At 32.7% G+C, this 25,773-nt stretch overlaps 1 protein-coding gene across 2 annotated transcripts in view; it reads left to right on the top strand.

Moving 5' to 3' along the window:
* Positions 1-25,773, top strand: part of DNAlig3 (DNA ligase 3) — a 74,408-nt gene that overhangs the window by 20,609 nt on the left and 28,026 nt on the right. For both annotated transcript variants that reach the window (XM_089243119.1, XM_089243120.1), the window contains exons 13-25: positions 66-194; positions 655-734; positions 2,618-2,705; positions 5,396-5,473; positions 6,910-7,045; positions 11,395-11,534; positions 13,012-13,086; positions 14,206-14,352; positions 16,458-16,601; positions 17,750-17,800; positions 19,302-19,376; positions 23,689-23,748; positions 24,334-24,393. In XM_089243119.1, coding sequence (XP_089099245.1) covers positions 66-194; positions 655-734; positions 2,618-2,705; positions 5,396-5,473; positions 6,910-7,045; positions 11,395-11,534; positions 13,012-13,086; positions 14,206-14,352; positions 16,458-16,601; positions 17,750-17,800; positions 19,302-19,376; positions 23,689-23,748; positions 24,334-24,393 — 1,263 coding nt within the window. The remainder of the gene's footprint in view (positions 1-65; positions 195-654; positions 735-2,617; positions 2,706-5,395; positions 5,474-6,909; positions 7,046-11,394; positions 11,535-13,011; positions 13,087-14,205; positions 14,353-16,457; positions 16,602-17,749; positions 17,801-19,301; positions 19,377-23,688; positions 23,749-24,333; positions 24,394-25,773) is intronic.

Genomic DNA, 25,773 nt, shown 5'->3' on the forward strand with positions numbered 1-25,773 from the left:
AGCAGTTAGTGGGAACAGCATTTTGGTTCTTTTTGAAAAAATGTTCTAATTTTTTTATTTTTCAGGTTATGCACTTGAAAGAATACATTCCAAAAGCCTTCCCACATGGCAATGACCTTATACTAGATAGTGAAATATTACTTGTTGACAGCAAAGGCACTCCACTGCCATTTGGCACACTTGGGGAACACAAAGTGAGTAATATGACATAAATTTTTGGGGGCAGTAAAGAAAAAAATTCTGAAGAGAAATAAATTAACACAGAGGTGATGAGCCATCAATTCATGAGAAATCTTGTAGTATGCTTAAGAGTGTGGTAGATAACAAAACCCCAAGAAATTTCAGCTTTGTTCATGACATTATCATAGCTGCCAAGTCCTCCAGACTTAAAGGTTCCAGAATTTCTACATTGCTCGGACTTTTGGGGATGTAAAAATTCTGGCTATATCGCCAGAAAAGTGAGTAAATAGCATTAGATTTATGTTTTTGTTCAGAGAAATTTATACCTTAGCATAGAAAAAGTCAATGTGCAAAATAACAATTTCTCTTTCTGAACATGTCTACATGTGTTTATTTGTAAATTAAATTTTTTTTTCTGAGTTAAGTGACATAATTTTTTCATATTGTAAGTTTTCTCATTTCTGTATAATATAGAAAAAAGCTTTCAAAGATGCCAATGTGTGCTTGTTCATTTTTGATTGCATCCAGTTCAATGACGAGAGTTTAATAAACAAGTGAGTAGTTTTTTATTTTCTCAATCTGACATTGTATCATTCAAAATGTTTAAGAGAATTAGATGTTTTGTTTAAAATCTAGTAAGCGCACCAATTTTAAAGATTCTGTAACTCATAAGATATATTTTAAACTGTAATTTGCATCTCTCTCAGATTTTTGGTTAGTGCAGCAATCTTTAGCTGCACTTGACTCTCATTCCTGCTGAGACATTGAGACCTTTGTCCACCTGTTCTGAAAGTGTTATAAACTAGAAGTTTTTAAACTTTCTAATGCAGTGTCTACCCTGAGCTTCTAATTTCTGTATGCACTTTCCCATAACTTGTTTTTTTTTAATCAAGGTAGTACTTAAAAAAAACCAAAAAAACTCATGACTGACTAATTTTAAAAACTTGAAAAAGTTCTTCCATTTCTTCCAAAAAATTTGGATGGCTCCTGCATAAAATACACCTCACAATTCGATTATTTTCGAATTATTTTTCCATCTGATCACTCTGTATGAGAGTGATGCCATAACTGGTACATGATCAATTTCAATTTTCACAGTCGACGATCAATTTTAGGAACCTCCAATTTGTGAACACTCCCTCTTTTATGAACTGGTCCTCTGTCCTGAACCGCATGCGATAGAGCTAATGTTCAGCTCCATTTTACGAATTCTAATTTTTGTTAACTCCCTATTTTACAAACTCCTTTTTCTTCCATTTTTTAAATTATATTTTTAAAATGGCAGAAGGGAAAAGGAGAAAAAAAGAAAAGAAAGGAAACTTTTCTATTCATCTCCAAGTTCGTTGTAAGCAAAGGTGAACTTCAATTCAAATGCTTTGCATGTTTTAAGTGCAAATATAGGAGGAGATGGAAGGTGTCACCACACAATTTGTCATCACCAACATGTAAGTGCTTTGTGAACACGTGTCAGGAAAGAGAATTTGATTGTTGTGGGGGGAGATCATGTGAATCAAAGATGCATTCACAATGTAAATCACTCTTTGTGCATTATGATTGGATAAACTGGTAGTTTGAGAAATTGTATGATATAATAGCTTATTAGTAATGCTACTTCCGGGTCGAGAGTTTATCCAACTCTACTTTGGGTAACTGTTGTTGTTAACTTTCCTTTTCACAATGTCAACAAAATAAAAAAATATTGTACTTGACAGTAGAAAAAAGAAAAATAGTTTGAAAGAAATTTATGTGTCTCTTACAAAGACAGAAATTACCGAAAGTATGGGATTCCGAAAAGTACATTGAGTACTCTGATCAAAGATTGTTTCTACGATAAGTGGTTCCAGTAGTGTTCCACCATCCTGGTAATATTTCAGAGAAGCAGGATTCATGGGAAATGTTATCTTACATGAATTTTATGGTATCTTATTTTTACCAAAATGTGGCGATAAAGCAAAGAAAAATAAGTGATTTATTGGGATATCGTCAAATAAACATGACCAACTCATTTTTCATTTCCCACGGTTTTTTTTTTGTCTCTCCCATTTATGAACTCTGTTGATTTTATTAACTAATTATCAAGTCCATACACGTTTGTAAAAAAACATATTGATCACTGTTTTCAAATCTTCACTTGTACATGATTAATGCCTGTGTTGAATTGTATTTAAATGGGTGTGCACTCTCTTCTTTATTGACTCTGAATATAGTCTGCAAGCAGCTATTGTTTTAATTTTTTTCAAGTAGGTTCATATCATTATATAAATTTTTAGATACATTACCTGAACACAACATTACAAGAAATAAATTTATTTGTATAGAATAATAGAAGAATCCATTACCAATTTTGTAATCTGATATTAGTTCTTATTTCACCAAAAGTAAATATTGGTATTGATCATGCATACCATTTTTAAGTAACATTTTTACAATACTGCAGGCCCTTGAAATATCGCAGGAAAGTTTTGAAGGAGAACATTAAGGAAATAAAAAATCATGTTGTGCTGTCTGAGATGAAGCCTGTAGATGTGAGATTTTTAAATTTCTTAATTTGTATATTCAAACCATTTATTTTTTTTTTTGTTATTTTTTGTAAACTGAATGTCTAAATTTAAACAATTATAAATGCACTCAAATAAATCAGTGCAGCATGAATGAATACACTGCTAATTTTTTTTTCTCGCTCTCATTCCATTTTCATTGTACTTTCGCCAGGTTTGTGACAGTTGTTTCTTTGTCAATAATCAATTTCTTTGCTCACGTGCTCATATAGGAGGAAATATCTGGTTCTTTGTTTCCCACCATTTTCATTTTTTTCCCGCTTCTTTGATATAAATTTGTGAGTTTTGGATATTAGTGTATACTTTTTCCCGGGTACTCTCAGTAATTTTTTTTTCATTTTAGCCCTATTGTTTTAGTGTTTGTGAATTAGTGAATCTGTCAGAGTTATTACTATTATCCTCCCGGGAGGAGGTTCAGATGTGACAGTGATTCCAGTACTGCCAAGGGGTAGTAATATAGAAGTAGGATCCACCATTTAGGATATTTGCTCCTCACTTGGGGTCACATTCTTGGAGCTTTTTGCATTTACCGATAGGTGGCTTCATTGGTATGGGATTCATCTGAATAAGGGGGGGGGTCTGGGAGGGGTTTACGATAGACTTAGGCCAGATTTTTTACTCCCAGACTACAGACAGGAATGTGGGTTAGTTAATGATCATAGCAACAGTATTTACTTGACGGGGAATTACCCACCTCTGAATTGGATGGCTTCTCGATTGGCATTAAATCACAGGGCAAATTAAAATGTGTGCTAACAAATTCCAGGAGCTTGGGTAATAAGAAAGATTTTTTAGAACTATGATAGCTGTGGAGGGCCTGGATCTTATAGCCATTACAGAATCTTGGGCAAACGATGGGGATGAATCTTTCTTATACATCTCAGGATAGGATACTTTTTTTGAGAAATAGATCTACATCTGATAGGAGAGGGGGTGAGGTGCTGATGTACGTGAAATTATGTTTGTGTGAAGGCTAGAGAGTAACGTGCAGAGAAGTGATATTGAAACTATATGGGTTGAGTGCTTGAAAACAAAAGATGTTATAAACTTATTGTTGGGATTTGTTACAATCCACCAAATATTAATCCAAACTACATCGCCAAATTTCATGATGAAATTTCCTACATGTGTAAGAGTAGGAGGGTTGTCATTCTAGGGAATTTACCCAGGTATCGATTGGGAGAACCTTTCAGCTAGAGCTCAATATAAAAGAGACTTTCTTAAGTTTGTGCTGGATAAATTTTTGTATCAGTATTTATCAGAAGCCACTAGGAGTACTGCTATTTTGGATTTAGTTCTCACGAGTTCCGAGGATCTTGTTGAATATATTTCGGTGGGGAACGAGTTTTCTTCCAGTAATCATTGTGTCATGTTTTCTCTAACTTTTCTTCGGGTAAGATTGATAACAAAAGACTGGTTTCTTGTTTTCAGAGAACAAACTTTGATGTTTTGAGAGGAAGGTTAGCTGAAGTTTTCAAAGACCGGGTGGAATCAGTAGGGGGGGTAAGTCAATGGGTGAATTTACTATGAAGCTGTTTACTATTTTGAACAACACCATGCCCTTTCACCTTTCAAAGGTTTTTAACAGCTGGCTAATACGAAGATATATCTTGGAAAAAGAGAAAATTCAACTGCCCCTGCGGGGAATCAAACCCATGTCCTTTCACTTTCTGGGTGGACACCCTAGCCCCTAATAAATGGAATAGCTTACCCCCGGATGTAGTAAATTCTTACACAATTGACACATTCAAAAATAAATACGATAAACATGTTGGGGTAAATCGAGAAGCTATCCATACTGAGAATGAGACAGCCATAAGTATTCTTTATGGGCATTGTATAATATTTTATCATGTAAATGTATGTGTTGATGAAAATTGTTTGTTTAGATTCAAAGACCGTCGTTTGTTTGAGTTAGTTCTCAAAGTTTCCCAAACACTAGTGGTTGGCATAATCAGGAGAATTGATAAAACAGGATCAAAAGACTTTTGATCCAGTTTTATCAATTCTCCTGATGATGTCAACTACTAGTGTTGGTATGATATGCACTCTTTATGATAAAAATATGCTGTAGTGCAAACCCTCCTCTAGGGTAAGGAGATCCTGATGTCTTCATTTAATTATTGATCAAGAAATAAATGTAATGTTATGTTGATGAAATTATCCAGCTGGCATATATAACCTAATGCACATTAGAAAACCATTGTATACAAGGGATGATTGAAAAATGTGGCGAGTGTGAGTAGCAAAATGGACTGCAGTAAAGAGGAATTACCATTTGCCAAAAGACTTTTGATCCAGTTTTATTAATTCTCCTGATGATGCCAACCACTAGTGTTGGGGAAACAATGAGAACTAACTCAAATGGACGATGGTCTTCGAACCCGAACAAACAATTTTCATCAAATGATGGCCACGAAACCTTATCAACTATTTATATATATATATATATATTGTTTTTAATGGCATTTTTAATTGGGCTGCCGTATTTTTGAAATATATGACATCCATATTTGTTATGGGCATCTTTTTCTCAGTCGCCTCATTGGACATTTTGCCTGTTGTGGCGTTGTTTTTATATTTGTATAAGCTAATATTCATGATTTCATTAAATGTTGTCCAAGAAGATGAGTATAATAAAATAAAATTCCTCACAGAGCCCTGAGGATCTGAAAGAAATGATAGAGTCTGTTATAAGTCAAGGACTAGAAGGTCTAGTAATCAAAGATGAAAAGGTTTGTATGCAATTTGTTTTCATTATCCTTTAAATTTACACTACATGCACAATGCTTGTGAAATGTCTTTAATTTTTATCATATCACTAATGTTGCCTCTATAAAAACAATTTATTAATTCAATGAACATGGTTAAAATAACTTTTATGCATGGCCCAACCACATTCAAAAGGCTGACACAGTTCCAGCCCAGGATAAGTCTTACTTTTTTGTCCTCTTTATGATATAAATATGCTGTAGTGCGAACCCGCCTCTAGGATAAGGGGATCCTGATATCTTCATTGAATTATTGATCAATAAATAAATGTTATGTTGATGAAATAATCCAGCTGTCATAACCTAATGCACATTAGAAAGCCATTGTATACAAGGATGATTGAAAAATGGGGCGAGTGTGTGAGTAGCAAAACGAACAGACTGCAGTAAAGATGAATTACCATTTATTTTTCCACTTAAACTTCTGAACAAACTAATAATTATATCACTGTTTATAATAATTCTATTACTGTTTACACTGTGTACAGCATTTGGAAAGGGTGGTAATATTAATTCTCTTTTCAAAATCATTACAGAACAGACCAAGCATGACCAGGCTCTGTCACATGATACAAGCTCATTGCCCAGAGGGCATGTTCGTACCAGAGAAAATTCTGAGTTATAAGGAGAAAGAAAAATAAAAACAATTGGGGGTCCATATCATGGGACCTAAAGAACCCCCCCCCCCATTCGTGTATGTGCATTCAGATGCAATAAAAAAACATGTAGAAGAAATTGTTCTAACTTCAAAGACTTTTTCCTTCAAAAAAGCTCTTCAATAATTTCCAGATTGCCAACTGATGTGAAAAACAATTATGTGCACCAAGTAGGAGTGGACAGAAATAGCAAACCTTTTTACCTCCAGAAAAAACGAAAACAAAAAAAATTATTATTCATTTTAGGCCTGTATTGAATACATTGATACCCTTACATACATCAGAGATTCATTCCAAGACTGATGACACGTGCCAATGTAAACTTTTCTAATGATAATGCCCTTTTTTCTCCAGAGGAAGCAGGAAATAAATTTACAGATTTTCTTAATTATTTTTTATTTGTCTTTTTTTTTTTATGGAAACATCTCTCTCTCCAAGAACAAATGTTGAAGGCCTTCAAGCTTTGTGCAATTAAAAAAATTAGTTTTTAGCTGAAGATAACGGCAATTCAGGGTGACATGTCAGTTGGCATATTACTGTACTTGGCAATCAACTCCATTATACTTCAAAATTATGATTGTAAATTTTGTTGTTGTTTTCAATGAAAAATCTTGAGATTGGGCTGATTGATGTCATAAATGCACAGATCTGGCAAGTTTTAGCAAATTGTTAAGAATATTTCAAGTAATATTTCTATATTAGTATGATTCATTTGGAATACTTTGTAAATATCTATTTGTGCAGAGTATTTACGAACCTGGTAAAAGGCATTGGTTGAAAATAAAAAAAGACTATTTTGAAAAGGGTGGTGTCAAAAATGCTATGCCAGATACTGCAGACCTTCTTGTTGTTGGAGCTTATTATGGCACTGGAAGAAAAGGTGATGTTTTTACTAAGATTATTCATGTTCACTAAATTAGGCTGTTATTGCAAACATTGCCAACCCAATTTTTGTATGCTAGATGAGTTGCATGTTGTAAAGTTTAGTGTCATAATCTATCTCTCTCTATGACCTAATCAATTGAAAAATTATGACTAGAATTTGTTACTTAATTTACAGCTTATAAATTAACTAACAGTTGCAAAGTATGAAAGGATGGATACCAAGCAGGGATGAAGATGACAGTTTGGAAAGAAAAGTCATATTCCTTATTAGGAAATCAAACCACCAACTTCTATCAGTCTGGACAAGTGCTCTACCATTAGATTCAGAGAACTGACATTGTCTGGAGCACTCGCCCAGACTACGAGAGGTTGGTGGTTTGATTCCCCACTGAGACATGTGGATTTTCTTTTTAATCTTTATCTCCGCTTGGTATCCAGTCCTTTGTATGTTGTGTGAGAGAGCAGAATGAGATATTTTTCCTCTCTTAACTAACGGTTGTCTCCTAGCCATCAAAATACTTATTAGTTGCTGCATAACTTCCAATTTAATATACTTGATTAATTATGCTGGTTTTCTATCATTATTCATGGACCTAATTGCAGATAAATAAAATGTTTGAGCTTATATTAGAGAAATGTTGATACTCAAACCCAGTACACACCTTTAGCCTAAGAGAAAATGTAGTAAAAGTCTGATTTAACGTGTAGTTTATAGCAAGAATCTCGCTATAACAAGTTATTGTCAAAGAGCTAATGTTAAGGATACAAAAAATATTCAGTTATAGAGTTAAAAATTAGGAAGCATTTTTGCTATAACCTCAAAAAAAATCTCAAAAAAATGCTGGTTTTTCCTTTTCTCTCTTCAAGAATTGAACATGATGATTCTTTTCATGGCACATTCTCCTTGTAAAAATTACTCTGAAGTACTTTTAACAAAGAATAGACACAGAGAGGTCAAAACTTTTTAATTCCCCTCTTCCTATTTTTGGGCTTCCCCACTATACACATGTTATATGTGACCATTTTATTCAACTTTTGTCTCTCCCAGTGACCACGGAATCAGAACTCCCAATCAAAGGTTATTTCTGAATGACTGAAAAAATCATTCTAAAAACTTTCTAACTAACAGAGAAATGTTGACGAGCTTATATAGCCATCAAAGTGAGTAATAATGTAAAGAGAATTTTAATTGATCAGTTGATCGAATAAATCACTTTGTTTATATGATATTCTATGTAAAAATGTCTTGAAGTGCTGTGAGAGACTAGAAATAAATTTTATGACAGGAGTTCTGTTAATTTGTTAATATTAGAGTATAAAATGATTTATAGAGAATGGTTTAAAATGCAAATAAAGCAGCAATTTTCTACAATTTTATAGCCTGCACAGCAAAAAAAATTGCTTATAACAAAAAATCTGTTATAATGACAATTTTCTTCATGATTTTTAACTATTATAACCAGGGTTTGTACAGTGTTTAAAAACTCCTTAAAATCCTTCCAGCTGTTTCTAAAAAGAAGTTGACTTTCCCACACCCTGGAATATTTCCTGCTAAGGTTGATGAATGGTTGATGATGAGTAATACTTGATGCTGAAAGAAAGTCCCTGAAAAAAAACAAGGCGGGGGGGGGGCCCAAGAAAGATTTCTTTATAGGGATTTCAATGCCACCCTTTAGCGGGTGGGAACAGCTCTGCCAACAACCAGCACAGCTAAGAGATAACGGCACCTGATTGGTTGGACTACAATGGCCACACCCACTTCTGATATGCTGAGAAAAACGGGAGAAGAAGATTATTGTACTGTCAAAAAATTGACAATGAAATTGAAATAAAGTTAGCTAAGTTCTAACTATCATTCCTGCCAGAAAATGATGCAGTGGTGGGAACTGTGCGCCAAAATTAACATCTTGCTCCTATAGTGTATTTTCGTATTTTTCTGCGTCAATATATTTTTTTGTGTACTTAGAAATTTGAAGTACTTTTATATCTGCCTTTTATGTACCTTAGGCCGGGATTGCACTATAAAAGTTTGATAAAATCCCTTTTATAAAACTCGATAAATCCAACCAATAAAGCTCATAGATTACATTTGTGCAAATGCAGCAATAATCTTATTGGTTGAATTTTTTTCAAATTTTAAAAAGCTGTTTTAAAAAACTTCTCCTCTATAGTATTTGCAATGACACACTCAGTACATTAAATTCCCAGATTTTCGGAAAAGGAGACAAAAAAAAGTTTTGTTTTCGCGTGCCACGAAACGATTTTTTTCCAGGGAGTGTGTTTTATTCCTTCGTACTTCAGCACCACCCCTTCCTCCCATCTTCCATAGTCGCACTTAGAATTTTCTGAGAAAATAATTTTGAAGAGAATAATTTCACTCTTCAAAATTTTAAGAGGAGATATTTAAAAAATAAATTTTTTTTTATTAATATTACTTTTTAAAAATTTTTCTTTTTACAAGCGGTATTTTATCTTATGAAAAAAAATGTTATGCAAAATTTGAAAGATTATTTTCAGTCCTCTACAAAATTTGGAGGATTGAAATTAAATTTAGATGCATATTGGATTTTCCTAACAAGTTCCCGCTCTCGATTTTGTCCCCGAAAATCAGATTGTGGTAACCGCAGCTCCTTATTCAAATTATCAGCCCCTCATCGGGCTTTTCATCATAAAACCTCTATCATATCTTTGATCAGATCGTACAGCTGAAGATGGTTTATTCTAGTCCAGTGTTTCTCGACAACTGACCGCTGTTTCCGTTTTCAAAAAAAGAAAAGAAAAAAAGTCGCCACTGTGCAAGCAGCAGAAATTACTATGGTAGATCGTCATTGCGTCAAATCGAGATGTTTCGTGGGGGAAAAAATTCATTTCATGAATAAAAAGCTAGTCCGCGGAATTATGAGTGTTAATTTGTAAATTTCGCCAAGCAACGAGTGTTAAATTGCCAAACATCGTGTTGATTGTCCTTAAATTTGCTCCCATTTTGCAACAATTTCTTTGAGTTCAACTGAAAAACAGGAAGGAAAATTGAAAACTTAATTTTAAAGAATTTGTGTATGTGTTGATCCACTTTGAGCGAGAAGTGAATAAAGCGTTGCTGCAAATATAAACAATTTTGTATAAAAAATCTTTGTCAGCTGTGGTTTTTTATTTTGAATAATTGGGGGAGGGAGAATGAATATATCAGTTTTAGAATATTTATAATTTATGTGATGCACTGTTATGAGTTATATTTTGGACCAAAACTTTGAAGGTTTTAGAACACTTTGGTGACAACAGAAAAGTATGTATGTAGATTGATTATTTTATGAATTCTTATAATGCTGGGTAACAAATCAAAAGTTGTAATTTCTGAACTACTTCTACATCTATATTTTTGAGAAGAGGGAAAATTTGTTTGGCAAATTAAAAAAAATATATAAATTTGCATATGTGCCCCGTCTTTTTTTTTTTTTTTTTGCTCTAAAACTTGTAAGTTATGAAGTTTGTCATGACTCCTTAAAAACTGCTTGAAACTCCTTAATTTTTATTGAGGAAATTTTGTATGAACCCTGTGATAAGACTTTTACTGTAATCCATTTTTATAACATCCATGAATATATAATTAGCTATTCACTACTATTTATGTTTTAATACTTCGCTATTAAAACATATTTACATTCCTAAAATGAATTTTATAACTCTTGTAATTGCACTCAAAATTTGTGATAGTAAGAATTCTTGTGAATAAGAATATTTTACAATATAAAGAATTCTAATTACAATATTTTATTTCTTGTGAGCTACTTATCATCAAATACAATAAATTATGATCATCAAATAAAATAAATTATGATCATCAAATACAATAAATTATGATCATTGAATACAATAGCCTATGACTGTTCGATTTTGAAGAAACTTTCCCTCATTGTTTTAGCAATATGTTAAGACATTTACCTCAACTTACATTTTTTTCAGCTTATGCCATTTGTATTAGAATGACTGAGGGCGTGTCACTGTGATTACTTGAGTGGTTATAAAATTCCATAGATTCTATTTATTTACTTTTAATGTTAAGGGAGGAAATATATATCTCTTACTACTACTTAACCATGCATTCACTTCGTACACATTCCTCTGCAGAATTCCCAATGAATTGGTACACGCAGGAATGTATGTGCTGAGTGTATGTATGACCCTAACATATGTTGTCAGAGTTATGCATAATTTGCATTCCAGTGATGCTACCATTTTCTTCCATATTTTTAAGTAAAGGGGCAGAGGCTGGAATTTTTGTGTTATGGAAGTATGTTGAAGGTCTGCCTGCAATTGCTGTTATGTTCTATGTATATTCTTGATCAGGTGGCATAATGTCAGTGTTTCTGATGGCCTGCTATGATGAAAGAACTAAAAAATGGTGTACCGTAACTAAAGTTGGTGGACGTACTGATGATGACTTGAAAAAAATCAAGGAAACTTTAAAGGTTGAAGAAATCAATAAAGTATGTAATGCATTTCTGTATTGCTTTTTAAATTCCTTTATCACAAAAGTTTCTGAATTGCATTAGCTCTTATGACATATCTACAATTATATTGCATGTTAAAATTATTAAATCTCTCCCCCCCCCCCCCCCCTGATCCATTTATTTTTAAGAAACTATCATTCAAAGTATAAAAATATCACTTACTGCTATTAATCTTACAAGAAATATTTGTGTTATTTTTCACTATTCTTTGTGGTTTTATGTTACATCAACCAAATTGTTATAATTTTTCATATCAAGCAGACAAAAACATTATTTCATATCAACTGTAGTTTTTTGAATTAAGTTTGATAGATTAAATGAAAAAATGTGCATTCTCAATGATTAACCGGATTTGTTTCAATTAATAATAACTCAGTTAATTTAAATCAAAACATCTGATTTTTTTTACTTTAAAAAAAAAAGAGATTTTTTTCATACCCTGCCCGAGTTAATTTCTAGAAAGGGGAAAAATAAATCTTCTCCTATAGCAGACATGATGATGGCAATAACTGATTGACACTGACTGTAGATCATCACGGGAGCATTTTGAAGTGGTGCTGTGCTCCACTTGGTGATCATATCTGAAGGTGGAGGAAATCCGGTATTTCAAATTACCTGACTATGCCATATTATCTGACTATTCCATAATCCCTATATTTCCTATTTATTGATTATTTAAAGAATTAGGAGAATATAAGTTGAAGTTCAAGGAGGGTGGGAGCATTTGATTTGCAGTTACAGAGCTGCAGCTTGGTAAAAAAGTTGAGAATCACTGCTTTAGAACACGGATGAATGATTCCCAGCCTATATAGTAGCACTAAAAATTCATGCACAACACTAGATATGCACTTAAGACTGTTAGTTACACATGCATACTTCTGGCACAACTTATTCAGTAGTAAACTGCCCATGGTGATAGATTAGAGTTGTACTCGGTTTGAAAAAAAGGAGGCCTAAATAAGGCAAATGAAGCCCATTTAAAAGTTGTTTCCAGTTTGCAAAGCAATTTTAAAAATATTGGATTATTTTTTAAGATATGATTCATGATAAGTCAAGAGTATAATATGTAAGCGATACAGAAGTGTGTATCGCTAATGTAATCATTAATTTTGATGTAATGGTAATGAAATTACCTCTGATTAATGGCATGAACAAAATGATCCAATTAAAACAAGGTCTGTTTATATATTTTATCAGTTTTTTTTTCTAAATCCATATTTGGCCCATATTTAGCTATTGGGCAGCCCTCAAAAGTAATTCTGTAAGAGAGTCCACCAAGCCAAAAAATTCAGTACATTCATGCCTTAGAAAGTCATTTTTTTTAGTATAGATATTAAGAAAATTCATATCTTTAATAATAATTTTCCTGAGTGTGTGTGTGTATTATTTTTACACATATCTTGTACTTTGTTTTTGCATATGTTTTCCACATAATCTTTATATTTACATTTAGGACCATTTGAGAGTTCCAAAGTGGCTCAATGTAACCAAATCACTCACTCCAGATTTTATTGTAACTGATCCTCAGGTAATTGATTGTAATTCATAAAATGCAATTGCAGTGTGGCAGTGTATTTTATTTAAGATGTGTTTCATTTTATCGCATATTTGATAAAAATGAATTATAAGTGTTTTGGTGTCAACTTTTTCTATTCAAATTTAAAGAAACCAGTTCTGATTTGAGTCTAATCATTCCATTCCTGCATTTATTTCCACATAAATATACAAATACAAATACAACGCCACAACAGGCACAATGCCCAACGAGGTGGCTGATAAAAAGATGCCCATAAAAATATGGATGTCATATATTTCAAAAATACAGCAACCCAATTAAAAATGCAATTAACATAAATTATAAACAATATATACACATGATAAAATATTATACAACACCCATAAAGAATACTTATGGTTGTCTTATTCTAAGAATGGATAGCTTCTCAATTTACCCCAACATGTTTATCGTATTTCTTTTTAAACGTGTCAATTGTGTTACTGACTGTCTATGTACTGTCCTGTTCAGCACATACAAGCTCTAACAAAAGAGATTCATTGCATTTCTCTAGAGCACTCACCTCGCATGTGAGAGGCTGCAAGTTCAATTCCCCGCAGGTCAATAGAATTTTCTTTCTTGAATTCATCTTTGCCTCAGCCAGTTATTAAAACCATGATGTTTTTACTGAATAATTGCACTACTTTTCAACATGTGTTACGCTGGATTCCCCCCCCCCTTTCTGATGTGAAGTAAACAAGAATAGTTATAATAATTGCATTAAAAAAGTTTTTGTAAAATTAATTTTAGTAAGTTCAAAAAAAATTCTTGAGTACTATTCTATTTAAGTTGATGTCACCTATTGAATGTTTTCTGTTTGTGGGGGAAGAGATCTTAGCAACGGGAAAGTTTGATTCTGCAGTTCTTTGACATTCACACTTCTTGTGCATGTTTAATTATGCTATGCTTCTTTGAGTAATACATGCCATACATGCTCTTATACACTGAAAAAAAAATGAAGTACTGTGAATGTGCTTTGTCTTATGGGGGATACTATCACAACTGTAAATTGCTCTTAATTTCTCATATTGATTGTTTGTTTTTATTTATTAGCTCTCTAATGTATAAACTGGTATTGATGTTTTCTAATAGAAATCAGAAGTTTGGGAAATTAGAGGAGCTGAATTTAGTAAAGCTGAAGCTCATACAGCTGATGGTATCTCCATAAGATTTCCTCGTTTTGTTCGAAAAAGAACAGATAAAACTCCAGAAGATGCAACAACACTACAACGACTGAAAGTAATTACAACAAAATAGTTATATTTTGATTTTATCATCAATAACTTTTTTTATATGTTATCAATTTATGTTACTTCCAAGTGAAATTTGTTTGTCAAAGAGCAAAATTAAAATCTACCGTGTATATATATCACTTGTGTGTATAAACCGTCAAACCGAAAGATACCCAGGCCACATCGCTATATGGCAATATCGGCTCATTGTCCCCATGGACTGGATACCTCTGGCAATTTATTCATAAAAAAAAATACATTATAAAATATACATTACAATCATAACAACTATAAAATCATAATCTAAGTATAAAATCAGTTGCGAGATCACAAATCTACGTATATAATCGGAAATCAAGCATATAATCCTATATATTCCATATTAAATCTTAATTTGAATATAAAATCCTAAATCACATATTGAAATCAGAAATAAATCAGATAAAATTTATAATCTATTTCATCCTCAATTTAAATCGTTCGATTTCCACGGCATTATACTGTTCTTGTGCTATCAGTCATCTTCTTTATAGTTGATCAGTTTCTTTTTTCTTAGTGAACAGTGAGGTGGTGCAGTTTGTACTTGTGCTATTGGCTGATATGGCATCTGTCAGATCACTTTGTCTTCATTGTCTTCTATCCATCTAATTATTTTCTTGACTTTATTTAATCTACTTTTGTTTTTAAAAATCTCTCTGATCCAGAGTGTGGCATTTTTAGCAGCGGGCACAGCCATTTGTGTATAAACCAAGTTTTTTTGTACAGGAAATCTTTCACATATTGAAAGGATCAGCTTATACATGGGTCAGTTTTTGAGGAAGAAGCTTCACCCGGAGTTTTATCATCCTCCTCTACCTCCCTTTCTAGTGAAGTGCACTAATTGTCACCCACAAAGCGGGTGCAACTCTGCCTCTGTATCAGTATCATGGGAACCCTCTAGTCTAGCAATACACTGAGATTCCCCCCATAAATTGGACACAATTATTATAAAATCATATCATCAATTACCATAAATTGGACACAATTTATGGTAATTGCTATGCAAAGTCATCTAAGACTTTTCATGCGTCAAGAGATCCACACGCAGTTCCCAGGTGAACCCCTGCATTAAAAGCCATTATTTTTGGCCCCTTGGATAAAGACAGCGCTCACGTCAAAGTGGTTTCCAAAAACAAAAGTATCAATCCAAGCAGCACGGTAATTAAAACAGTTTGTGGTATGCAAATGGTAGCCATCAAATGCCTCTCAGCAGACATTTTGTACAATCATACTTTTTTGTCCATGCTGTAGCCATTGATACGATGGAAAATGTTTTAATGATGTTTCATAAAATGTAGCAAAGAGTGAGTAAATGGCAGGAGGAAAAATATTCGGAATGTTTTGATAATTTTTCATAGTAAAAACCTTTATATATTTAGAAATATATATTTTTTTCCTTCAAAATGTGTCCGATTTTTTAGAATTTGCTTACACTCAGGTATATGATTTACTATTGTTTTCATGGTCATCAAATTGGGAGGGTCTGCTTATATGTGGTAATTTCAATATGTTGAAGTGCCACCTCAAAATCAGCTAGAGATATTGGAAACAAAAATAAATACTTGGTGTTCTATATAACAAAAAAACATGTTAAAAATATATACTTAATGTAACTGATTTTAATGGTTATGATCAAACTTGTCTGAAAGAAAACTTTAAAATCTAAGAAACTGATAAAACTTGATAACTGAATATGAGGGTGTGAGCATGATCAACCACTAGAAATAACAATAGATTTGGTGGGGGGACTTAAAGAATCTCTTCTATAAAAATACTGAATTATTAACATTCCTTAGAAAAGCAATTTATATTAACATAAATTTTGATAGCACGTAAAGGTATTTTCTCTCAATATTTTTTTTTCACAAACATATTCAATAATATTTTCAATTATTGATCATATTGGGGGGGAGGAGGACACACCGTTCCTCCATCCCTGCATGAAACATTGCATTCAAATCCCTTCACAACTCTGACTCAATACAGAAGTTGTGAACTTGATTCATGATGATTGTTTATGAAATTTTCTGTGATGAAGAAATTTTAATTATGCTAATTTTTTCTTTTCTTCAGAAATTGTATGAAGAGTCAAAGCAAACTAGCGAGAAAGTGGGACTTGGTTCTGTTTCTAGTGGCAACAAAAAGCGAAAAAGCAGTGAAAAAGAAACCTCACCTAGTCCTACTAAGAAAAAGAAAGATAAATCACCATCTTCCAGTGTAAGAAATTTTATTTAACCTATATACGATGAAAAATACATTTTATTAAAGAACTAGCTATAACTCTGGCACTGCTCAGGTTTTCTCAATATATTGGGAGCATTAAAGAAGTGACAAACCATTGTAAAAGGATAATCATGTTTGAAACACATTGTTTGGTAATCATGGTTAACCAAATTAAACATTCTGGAAGTTATTGGTGAGACTGACAAACCAATTCTTTTCTCACAATTTTTTCCCCATCTTTGACAAACTTTTCATTCAAGTTGGATCTTGTTTGACCTATATGCAAAATTTGGTGGAGACCGGTTTAAAATTGTAGATTTGTATAGAGAACATACACAAAAAATCAGTTATATGTACATGTGCTACCGTGAAAGACTGAAACCTGGCGAATGTCGACATTCACCATGCACTGCCCAAAATATTTGCTAACTATCATTATTTCTCATTTACATCACCAAATGTCAACATTCACCATGCATTGATGGTGAATGTTGAATAAAAATATTTTTTGTAAATGATGGCAGGGCCCTTGCTGGACACTTGCTATTTCCGACTACTTTATTAGTAAATATACTTATAGGCCAGCTCGCTACGCTTGGACGTCGCTTCACTCCTCGTGTTGATAAAGGGCCCCTGGGACTGAAATTATCTACTCTTTTTTTCACAACAACTGGCAAAAAAGATCCATAACAAGGATTTAGTGCCTCTCTAGCTGTGTCTTCTTGGCTTCTCATATGGACCCTAGAGCTTATCTGTGACTGTCAACATACACCGGCGATGGTCTGTTGTGTATAAGAATATAACCAAACGCACATTTCGGGCATTCACCATCAATGCATGGTGAATGTCCACATTCTCCAATTTCTGTCTTTCACAGCGACATATAGATGATGAATTTTCAGTGAGATTTCAGTTTTTGATTAGTTTATTAGTCATTCATCATTTTTTTGATTGTCTCATCACATCACTCATACTCAGTATTATAGAGAGAACTCTTTTTTTTTTTAATTGAAATCGAGATTTTTCTCTCTCATTTGTGCTTAAGAATAATTTTGAAAACCTGTTACTAGTGTATACTTTGGGAGTTCTTTAAGTATGCGATATGAAAACAGCATAAATCAAAATGCCTTTGTTTTTTCCAGAGATCAAACTCTCCGAATTCTAAAGGTAGAAGCAAATCTCCTACATTGAAAGTAAGTCAGGCATTCAAAATTTGGTTTAAGAAACCTAATTTTTATGATAAATCACTCTTCAGATAACATTTGCTTTTCCCATGAGAGATTTTAAAGTTGATGAAGTGATGGGAAAATATAAGATGACCATTTCAAGTGAAAGTTTTGATTGAATATTGGAAAAGTGAAAATGATACACTTTGGAAAATAAGCAGATACAGGCTTCTTGAACGAAAAAAGAGGGAATCGTATAGGGTATATATATATATATATATATATATATATATATATATATATGGCAAATGCCCACCTACATCATCCCACCAATGGCAAAAGCACAATTTTTTTACTGAAACCCAATCTCATCCGTATCTGCCTGTGCTTTCAATTCATTCTTAACATTCTCATCACTTGTATTTGTTTGTTTCATAAATATCTTGTCTAATGTACAAATGTATCATCTCATTCACAAGCCTCTTCATTTGTATGTCATATGCATAAAGAGAACAAAGGCCGAGGAAGAAGCTTGTTGCCACATCTAAATTTAATTTTAATATGTTGCGAATGAATACCGTTATAAAAAACAGGAATTTGTGAAATGCATTTGTTGAAAATTATTTTGATTGAGAAATATTAAGAATATGCTTATAATAATTATTTTTTGTGGATTTATGGTTTTTATCATTGCGATGTGGGAAAAACAAAAGCAGTACAATATAGTCTCAATGATTCATGTCTCGAGAGTTTGAACTTGTTAATTATTATCCAAGGTGCTGAATTTTTTTCAAAATTTCTTTCTAAAACCTTAGTCTTCCTGTTTTTCTCAGGGAACATTTTTTGGAAGTATTAATAATACTCACTAACATCACCAATAATTAATCACCAACAAAAAAAGTCAAATACTAGGAAAATACAAAACTTCTGATGCATTTTGACACACTATGGGTGTCGTCTTCAGAGATTTAAAAAAATATAGCGCTGACCAAGGGGATCCCACTTGGATTTGTTACTGAATCTTAACTCTTGGTTGCTCAGTGGAAGGAAAACATATATGTCTGTCCAAGTCAAATGTCGTGACCAGAATGAAGCTGAGCACTGCCTGCATGTAATTCTTCTATAATGCAATGATTGGCCACTTGCGAAATGATGCTATCTGATCGGTCTATTCAATTTTTTTTACAATTCCTTCATATAACGAACTTAAGCCATAGCATTGCAATCAGAGGTGTTGATACTGACTATTCAACTTCAGATTATCAAGACTCAACATGAAAAAATAAACATTTCATTTTTGTGAATAAAACATACAAGTGTATTAGCATCAAGATTGTATCACTTTTTTAATATCATAAATACACAGACACATACATTAAAAAAAATTTGTGACTGAAAACTATATTTTTGTACTTGGACGAAATCTATAAGAATAAAAAAATAAAAATTTCATGCTGTATCTGATTTGCATCAGCTCAAATAATGTTTGGTAATTCTAGAGAGAGTAATTTGCATTACATTTTTCAAGAAAACGTCATCTAAAAAGACTCCTACGAAGAAGGCAAGCAAAGGCAGAAGTGCAAGCAAGTCACCTGTTAGAAAGGTACTAATGATTTTGGCTGCTCAGAATTTGTTATCAAAAATGCTAAATTGTTTGATGTATTCATGATTTACAAGCAAGTACATTTCATTCTCAGCATTCATAACACATTCCTGAATCTTCAAATGTCTGAAATTACAACAATTGAACAAAGACAAACGCAAAAGCCACAGCAGGCAAATTTTGCAATAGGGTGGCTGAAAAAAAAATGCCCATAAAAAATATATGCATATCAAATATAACCAGAATACAGCAATCCAATATAAAAGCATTTATCATGGAGGGGAAAAAACTAATAATTAGCATTATATAATGCATTGCTCATAAAAAAATATTATGGTTGTCTTATGTAAAAAAAAAAGTATGGATAGCTTCTTGATTTATCCCACTATGTTTATTGTACATTTTTTTAACCCTTTATATCATGACAGCACTTGAAAGTACCTCTTTAATCAAATGCTGATATCTTTGTAATATGACCACTTTTACTGACGGTATCTACAAGGACACAATGAGTGTAGTTCTGACAGCAGATTGTAGATGATAAAGACAGAAATCCTTTTTGTTTTTGCTGTGGGCATTGTATCTTTACTATGTAGCATTAGGAAGAAGTTTTGCAGTAGAGTCGATTTGCGTGTTTATTTGAGTGAATGTAGTAACTAATTACCAGTTTATATTGTTGCTATTTTATTTTCTATCATGTGGTCAAAAATGTATGCTGGTACTGCATAGTACCACCAGGTAATGAGTCATTTTTTCCCCATAATAAAAATTACTTCAATGTGGAAAAAAAAATAGGAATGATTTTAGTGAGGCAACTACATTGAGTCATCGTGATTGAGATGTGATGAAAAAATATGTTGTAGCACCTATGATATTCATCAATTGGCAGAGTGGACAAGGCAGATATGCTGTGCTCATTATATGACACAGACAGAAACTCAAAGAAATGGTGGCACAGGCTATTCTTCACGATGATTGAAACGGTATATATCATTGCCTATGTCATGTATAAAGAAATACATGGAGAAATTTCACTATTGGAGTTTTGAAGAAACTTGCCAATGGGGACTCATCGTCCAAGGACGTAACTTAGTAGAGAAGAGAGGTCCTCCTGCTGTCAGCATCACAAGAGGCTGCTGCGTGGTCATGAGGGCATCATGCTGGACTCTTGTCTTGAGGATCCATGTTAGAACCCTGTTGACAGCATGGTGGTGGTCGGCTGGAGTTGGTTTCCTGCAAGTTTTCCAGCTTCAAGGTGTGAATGTGAGCTGGTCTCCCATTTGAAAAAATCTCCCTGCAGAGAGCAAGCATACCTACAACACGATACTGACCTAACATAAGAATTCAAGCATGTCCATCTTTATTTCAGAAAATGAAAGACAGATGGCAGCAAGTAAATGAAACAAGTGCAACTTGACAACATAAATGTTATTCTATTGCTACACATACACTCAGAACACAGCACATTCTGGCATGTGCTGATTTGTTAGAAATTCTGTAGAGGAATGTGTACAAGATGCATGTACATTTAAGTAGTAGTAGGATTGTCAGCACCACACCAGAACAGCCAAAGAAGAGAAAGAAAAGTAACTTTTCTGTGCCTAAAGACATCAGGAAAGAAAATCTGGGAGCTCATTCACCTACATTTGTTCAGCAGAAGAGAAAATATGAGATATGCTCCATTCGAAAGATACAGTTCAAACCTTACTCAAAAATGTTCATATTGCAATGTATTTCTCTGTTATAATGAAAATAATAATTTTTTGAGAATTATCTCGAGTAGTGTAAATAAAAATGTTTGAATTTTTTTTCCTTACATATTACCCATATTCCTGTTGGTACTTCTAAGTACCAGTTGCATAATTAAAACACAGTAAAAAGTATTTTATTCTTTTTCCTAGGGTTATTCTGCACCAAAACTTATCAAACTTATGAAAAAAATATAATTTAAAAGTTACTGGTAAATTAATTCAGGATATAAAGAGTTAAATATGTCAATTGTGTTAGAATTCATGACCCCCAGAGGTAAGTTATTTTACAGGCTCTCCCGCTTGTCTTACTTTTCCTACTTTTTGGTAAAATGCCCTACTTTCTCGGTTTGTCCTACTTTTCTACCAAATCCTATCAACAAAATTCATGTAATTGATTTCAATTAAGCAGGGAATATATTGCCAAATATTACAAATGTTGTAGATTGCAATTAATGATTCTGCCGAAGCAAAAATTATTGTTTTTAAGGTGCTTTGGGTGGTGGTGTATGTGGACCATTTGGTTTAATAATTTTTCATTTGCATAGTTTGAAGGTTCACCAATTAAAGTAGTGATACAAAACTTCTGTCTGGATGGAAAAAATAATTTTGTATTTACTACTGCGTGGTCTTGGACGGTAACTAACATTCATAATTATGGTGCACATTTTGTGTGTAGATGAAACAATAGCTTGCATTACAAAACAGTTGGATACTTAGGCCTATTTTAGGTTTGGTGATTCTGATGCTACCCAATATCATTCAAGTCTTGTGTATTTTTAATGCATGAAGAGGCATACACAATATTTGCTATGCTGAGTAAAGAGCTAGAAATGAAGGCTTCATTTGCCAAAAAAAAATTACACTGGCTTCTTCAAGAGTAAAATGTAAAAAAACAAATCCTTTAAAAAAATATGGGTGATGCAGTGAAACCATCTGGTTTACCTTGACTTATTTACATCAGACTTTGTAATTTACAAATTTTTCACTGCTTTTGAAGTGGTCTCGAAGGAGAATCATTCTTAAAAACTTACATGCCTTCATAATTTGCTGTGTGCATTGTCAAAGAGAATTAGTTGACAGATTGGACTGTGAAAAACTCTAAAAAAAATTAATAAATATTATGAGGAGAGGCAAAAGAATTATCCGGGTTTTGTGACCAAAAATTGTTGTTGTAGCTGTCATTTCTGTCATTTTGCTTTTGCTTGAGTTAGTCTTATAGGATACTTAAATAGCCCTATAAAAAAAAATTAAATTTTTTATAAAATGGGAAAAAAATTTTAGGTATTTTTATTATGTGCTATGATTATGGTAGGGCACCCCCTCCCATCCTACTTTTAGTCAAATTTTTTCCTACTTTTTCAAAGTGTTTGTGGGAGAGCCCTATGTTTTATTTATTAACAACTTTAGAGAAAAACTCCCTGCAACACAATATGGAATTGCCCCTTACTAAATAATACTGGTGTCCCCTTGTCGAAGCAGTTGATTTACAGTGTTTTAATAGCCCATGCTTCCATCCTATCCATCCCATTGAAAATTTTAAATACTTTGATCATATCTCTCCCCCAACACCTGTGTTCCTTCAATGTAAAGATATTCAAGAAATCAAGTCTATCTTCATAGCTCAAGCCTTGTGTGCAAACAATAGCACACATAGCTTTTCTCTGCACCTTTTTAACCAAGTCTATGCTCCTTGGTAGATATGGTCTTCGAAACCTTAAGACATATTCCAGTTTCTAGGGCGAACTAAGCCTCAGAAAAGCAGAAGAATGAATTTAGGAGAATGTGAAGAGACCTTTTTAAGAATAAATTTAGGAGAATGTGAAGAGACCTTTTTAAGAATAAATTTAGGAGAATGTGAAGAGACTTTTTTAAGAATAAATTTAGGAGAATGTGAAGAGACCTTTTTAAGAATGAAACTGCACATTCTATTCAATTTTTTCACCACCGTTGATCAATGTTCAGAAAAACCTAAGCCGTTCGTCATCGGTCACTCTAGTTGCATCTGGGATAATAATGCCATTCAACTCGTAAGTGAAATGTTTATTGTTTGAACCGAAATGAGTGACCCATGCACTTATTGACACTAAAGGTCATCCTCCATTCATCAGCCCATGCCACAATCATATTCAAGTTTGATTAGAGACTTTCCCTTGGATTCCCAACCACCTCCATTAGCTTCATGTCATCTGCAAGGCAGTGACATAGTATATCACTGTAGATGAGCAAAAATCATAGTTCTAATCTAGACAAATTTGATATAATTTAATATGCGTTGATTACTGCTATGAAGAAAATGAACACTGCTTTATTTAAATAGTGATGAACAAAATGAAAATGTATTTTTTCCCTCATGAAAATGTTAATATGTCTGTTTCACCATTTGTTAACATTTTCTTAATTTTTCATTTTCAAATATTTACTTCACTCAAAAGTTTTTGGTGTATTCTATGTATTCCTAATGACATCAAACTTTTCTGAAAGTATTTTTTCATCATCAAATATAATGAACATGTATATGTAACTTATATGTAGGCCTATACATTTACTAAAATATATTATAGAAATCTCCCTCAAGTGAAAAGACCAAGGAACGAAGTAAAAGCAGGTCACCAATCAGAAAGGTATCAATTTTTTGATTTGATAACAAAATTACAGTAGACCCAGGTTATAATAAACAACAGAATGTAACAAACAAAATTGTTATTTCCATTCCATAACATATTCCCTTATTAGATCCAATATAGGGAACCAAAATTCTGGTTCTTCGAGATTCTTATAACAGGGTTTTGACTGTGGTGATTTAAAAATTATAAGATGCAAAGTGCTTTGAGTAAATTTTTAAATGTTATTTAACATTCCAATTTAAAATGTTTTTATATTGTACTTAAATAGGATGTTAATTCTAAATTTGACAACCTTAAGTTTTGATACATGTGAAAACAGTAAATTTTACCTTACTACTATCATCAGGTGCTTCAATTCATGCCATTTGAACACTATTGTAATTTTTGCTCATATTTTATCTTTTTTTTTAAAATCATTTTTCTTTGTTTCTTGCATTTTATAGGTGAGATCTATTTTATTTTGTTTGAGTTTCATTACATGAATGATGTTCTCTCTCGCAGGATTGAATACAGTTTTTTCATCAGATATAATGAACATGCGTACATAACTTATATGTAAATATTTACTAAAATTTATTATAGAAATCTCCCTCAAGAAAAAAGACCAAGGAACAAAGTAAAAGCAGGTCACCAATCAGAAAGGTATAAATTTTTTGATTTGATAACAAAATTACAGTAGAACCCAGGTTGTAACAATCCCAGTATCGATTTAATATAGCTAACAAAATTTGTTAGTTTCATCCCATAACATGTTCCCTTATTAGATCAGATAAAGTGAACCAAATTTTTGTTTCTTTGAGGTTCATATAACAGGGTTTTGACTGTGGTTATTTAAAAATTAGAAATAAAAATACTTTGAGTGAATGTTTTAATTTTCGTTGACATTCCAATTCAAAATGTTTGTATAGTGTACGTAAGTTAGAGTATTAATTATGAGTTTGTCAACTTCATTTTTCATACATGTGAAAATAGTAAATTTGATCTGATTATCATCAGGTGTTTCAATAGCATGCTATGCGATCACTATGTTGTGATTTATATATTCATGTTTATATATATATATATATATATATATATATATATATATGTTGTTCTTGATAAAACTTACCTTTAAATTTTCTACCTTACCTGGAAAAATTATGGGATCGAGCATCTATTTATGCTTTGGAGACAAAGGGATGCTCTCAGAAATGTTCTGTGTTAAGCCAATATCAGGGTGTTCCTCCCAATGAGAGCCCTAGTCATTGGTTATGACTTTTTTTCATTTTTGAATTCTGGAATTTTTCAATTTTTTTCATTCTAAAGTTTTGCAATTTTCAACTTCCAATTCACATAATTAATTTGTTTTCAGTTTAACAATGTTTTTTCACTACACTGCATATTACAGCTTCCTATGGAGCTGATATTGGTGAGTTTTAACAAAAATCAATTTTTCATAATGTACATTTATGTATATGTTGATCATTTTTCTTTGTTTCTTACATTTTATAGCTGAGATCTATTTTATTTGGGCTTCATTACATGAATGTTCTCTCTCAAAGGATTGAAGCCATTGATCTTGCTGATATTTCAGTCTTTTTCTATGAAAAATATATCTTTTTTTTATATCCTCATTCATTCTTAAGAATACGGTGATGTATCGGCTTAAGATAATTTATTCTGGAATCATATTCGTTGGTCAAAACAAGATTTCCCATAGCTTTCTATGTAAGATTATTTAGTTTGTTCCAGGTTAGGCGGAAAATTTAAAGGTAAGTTTTATCGAACACTAAAAAGCACTGTAAAAGATACAAGAATTGGCCCAATGCAATATGCGCCGGAACCTGGTGACTAAGGCCATTTCAGCCACCCCTCATTACATTTTCTGAGAGTGTTGAGTACCCCCTCCCCAATAATTAATAAATGTACAATGAAACATATCCCTATCCTCCTACATACAGGATTGAGTCCCATATGTATGGCAAGACTATGTATGGTAATTTTCATCCCCTCAATGTTTTCTTCATGTCGGCACCCCTGTCT

This window comes from Pholcus phalangioides, unplaced genomic scaffold (assembly GCF_987345545.1).
Source record: "Pholcus phalangioides strain wild (caught in Gottingen) unplaced genomic scaffold, Ppha-v1.0 ptg000015l_1, whole genome shotgun sequence".
NCBI classification, from domain to species: domain Eukaryota; kingdom Metazoa; phylum Arthropoda; class Arachnida; order Araneae; family Pholcidae; genus Pholcus; species Pholcus phalangioides.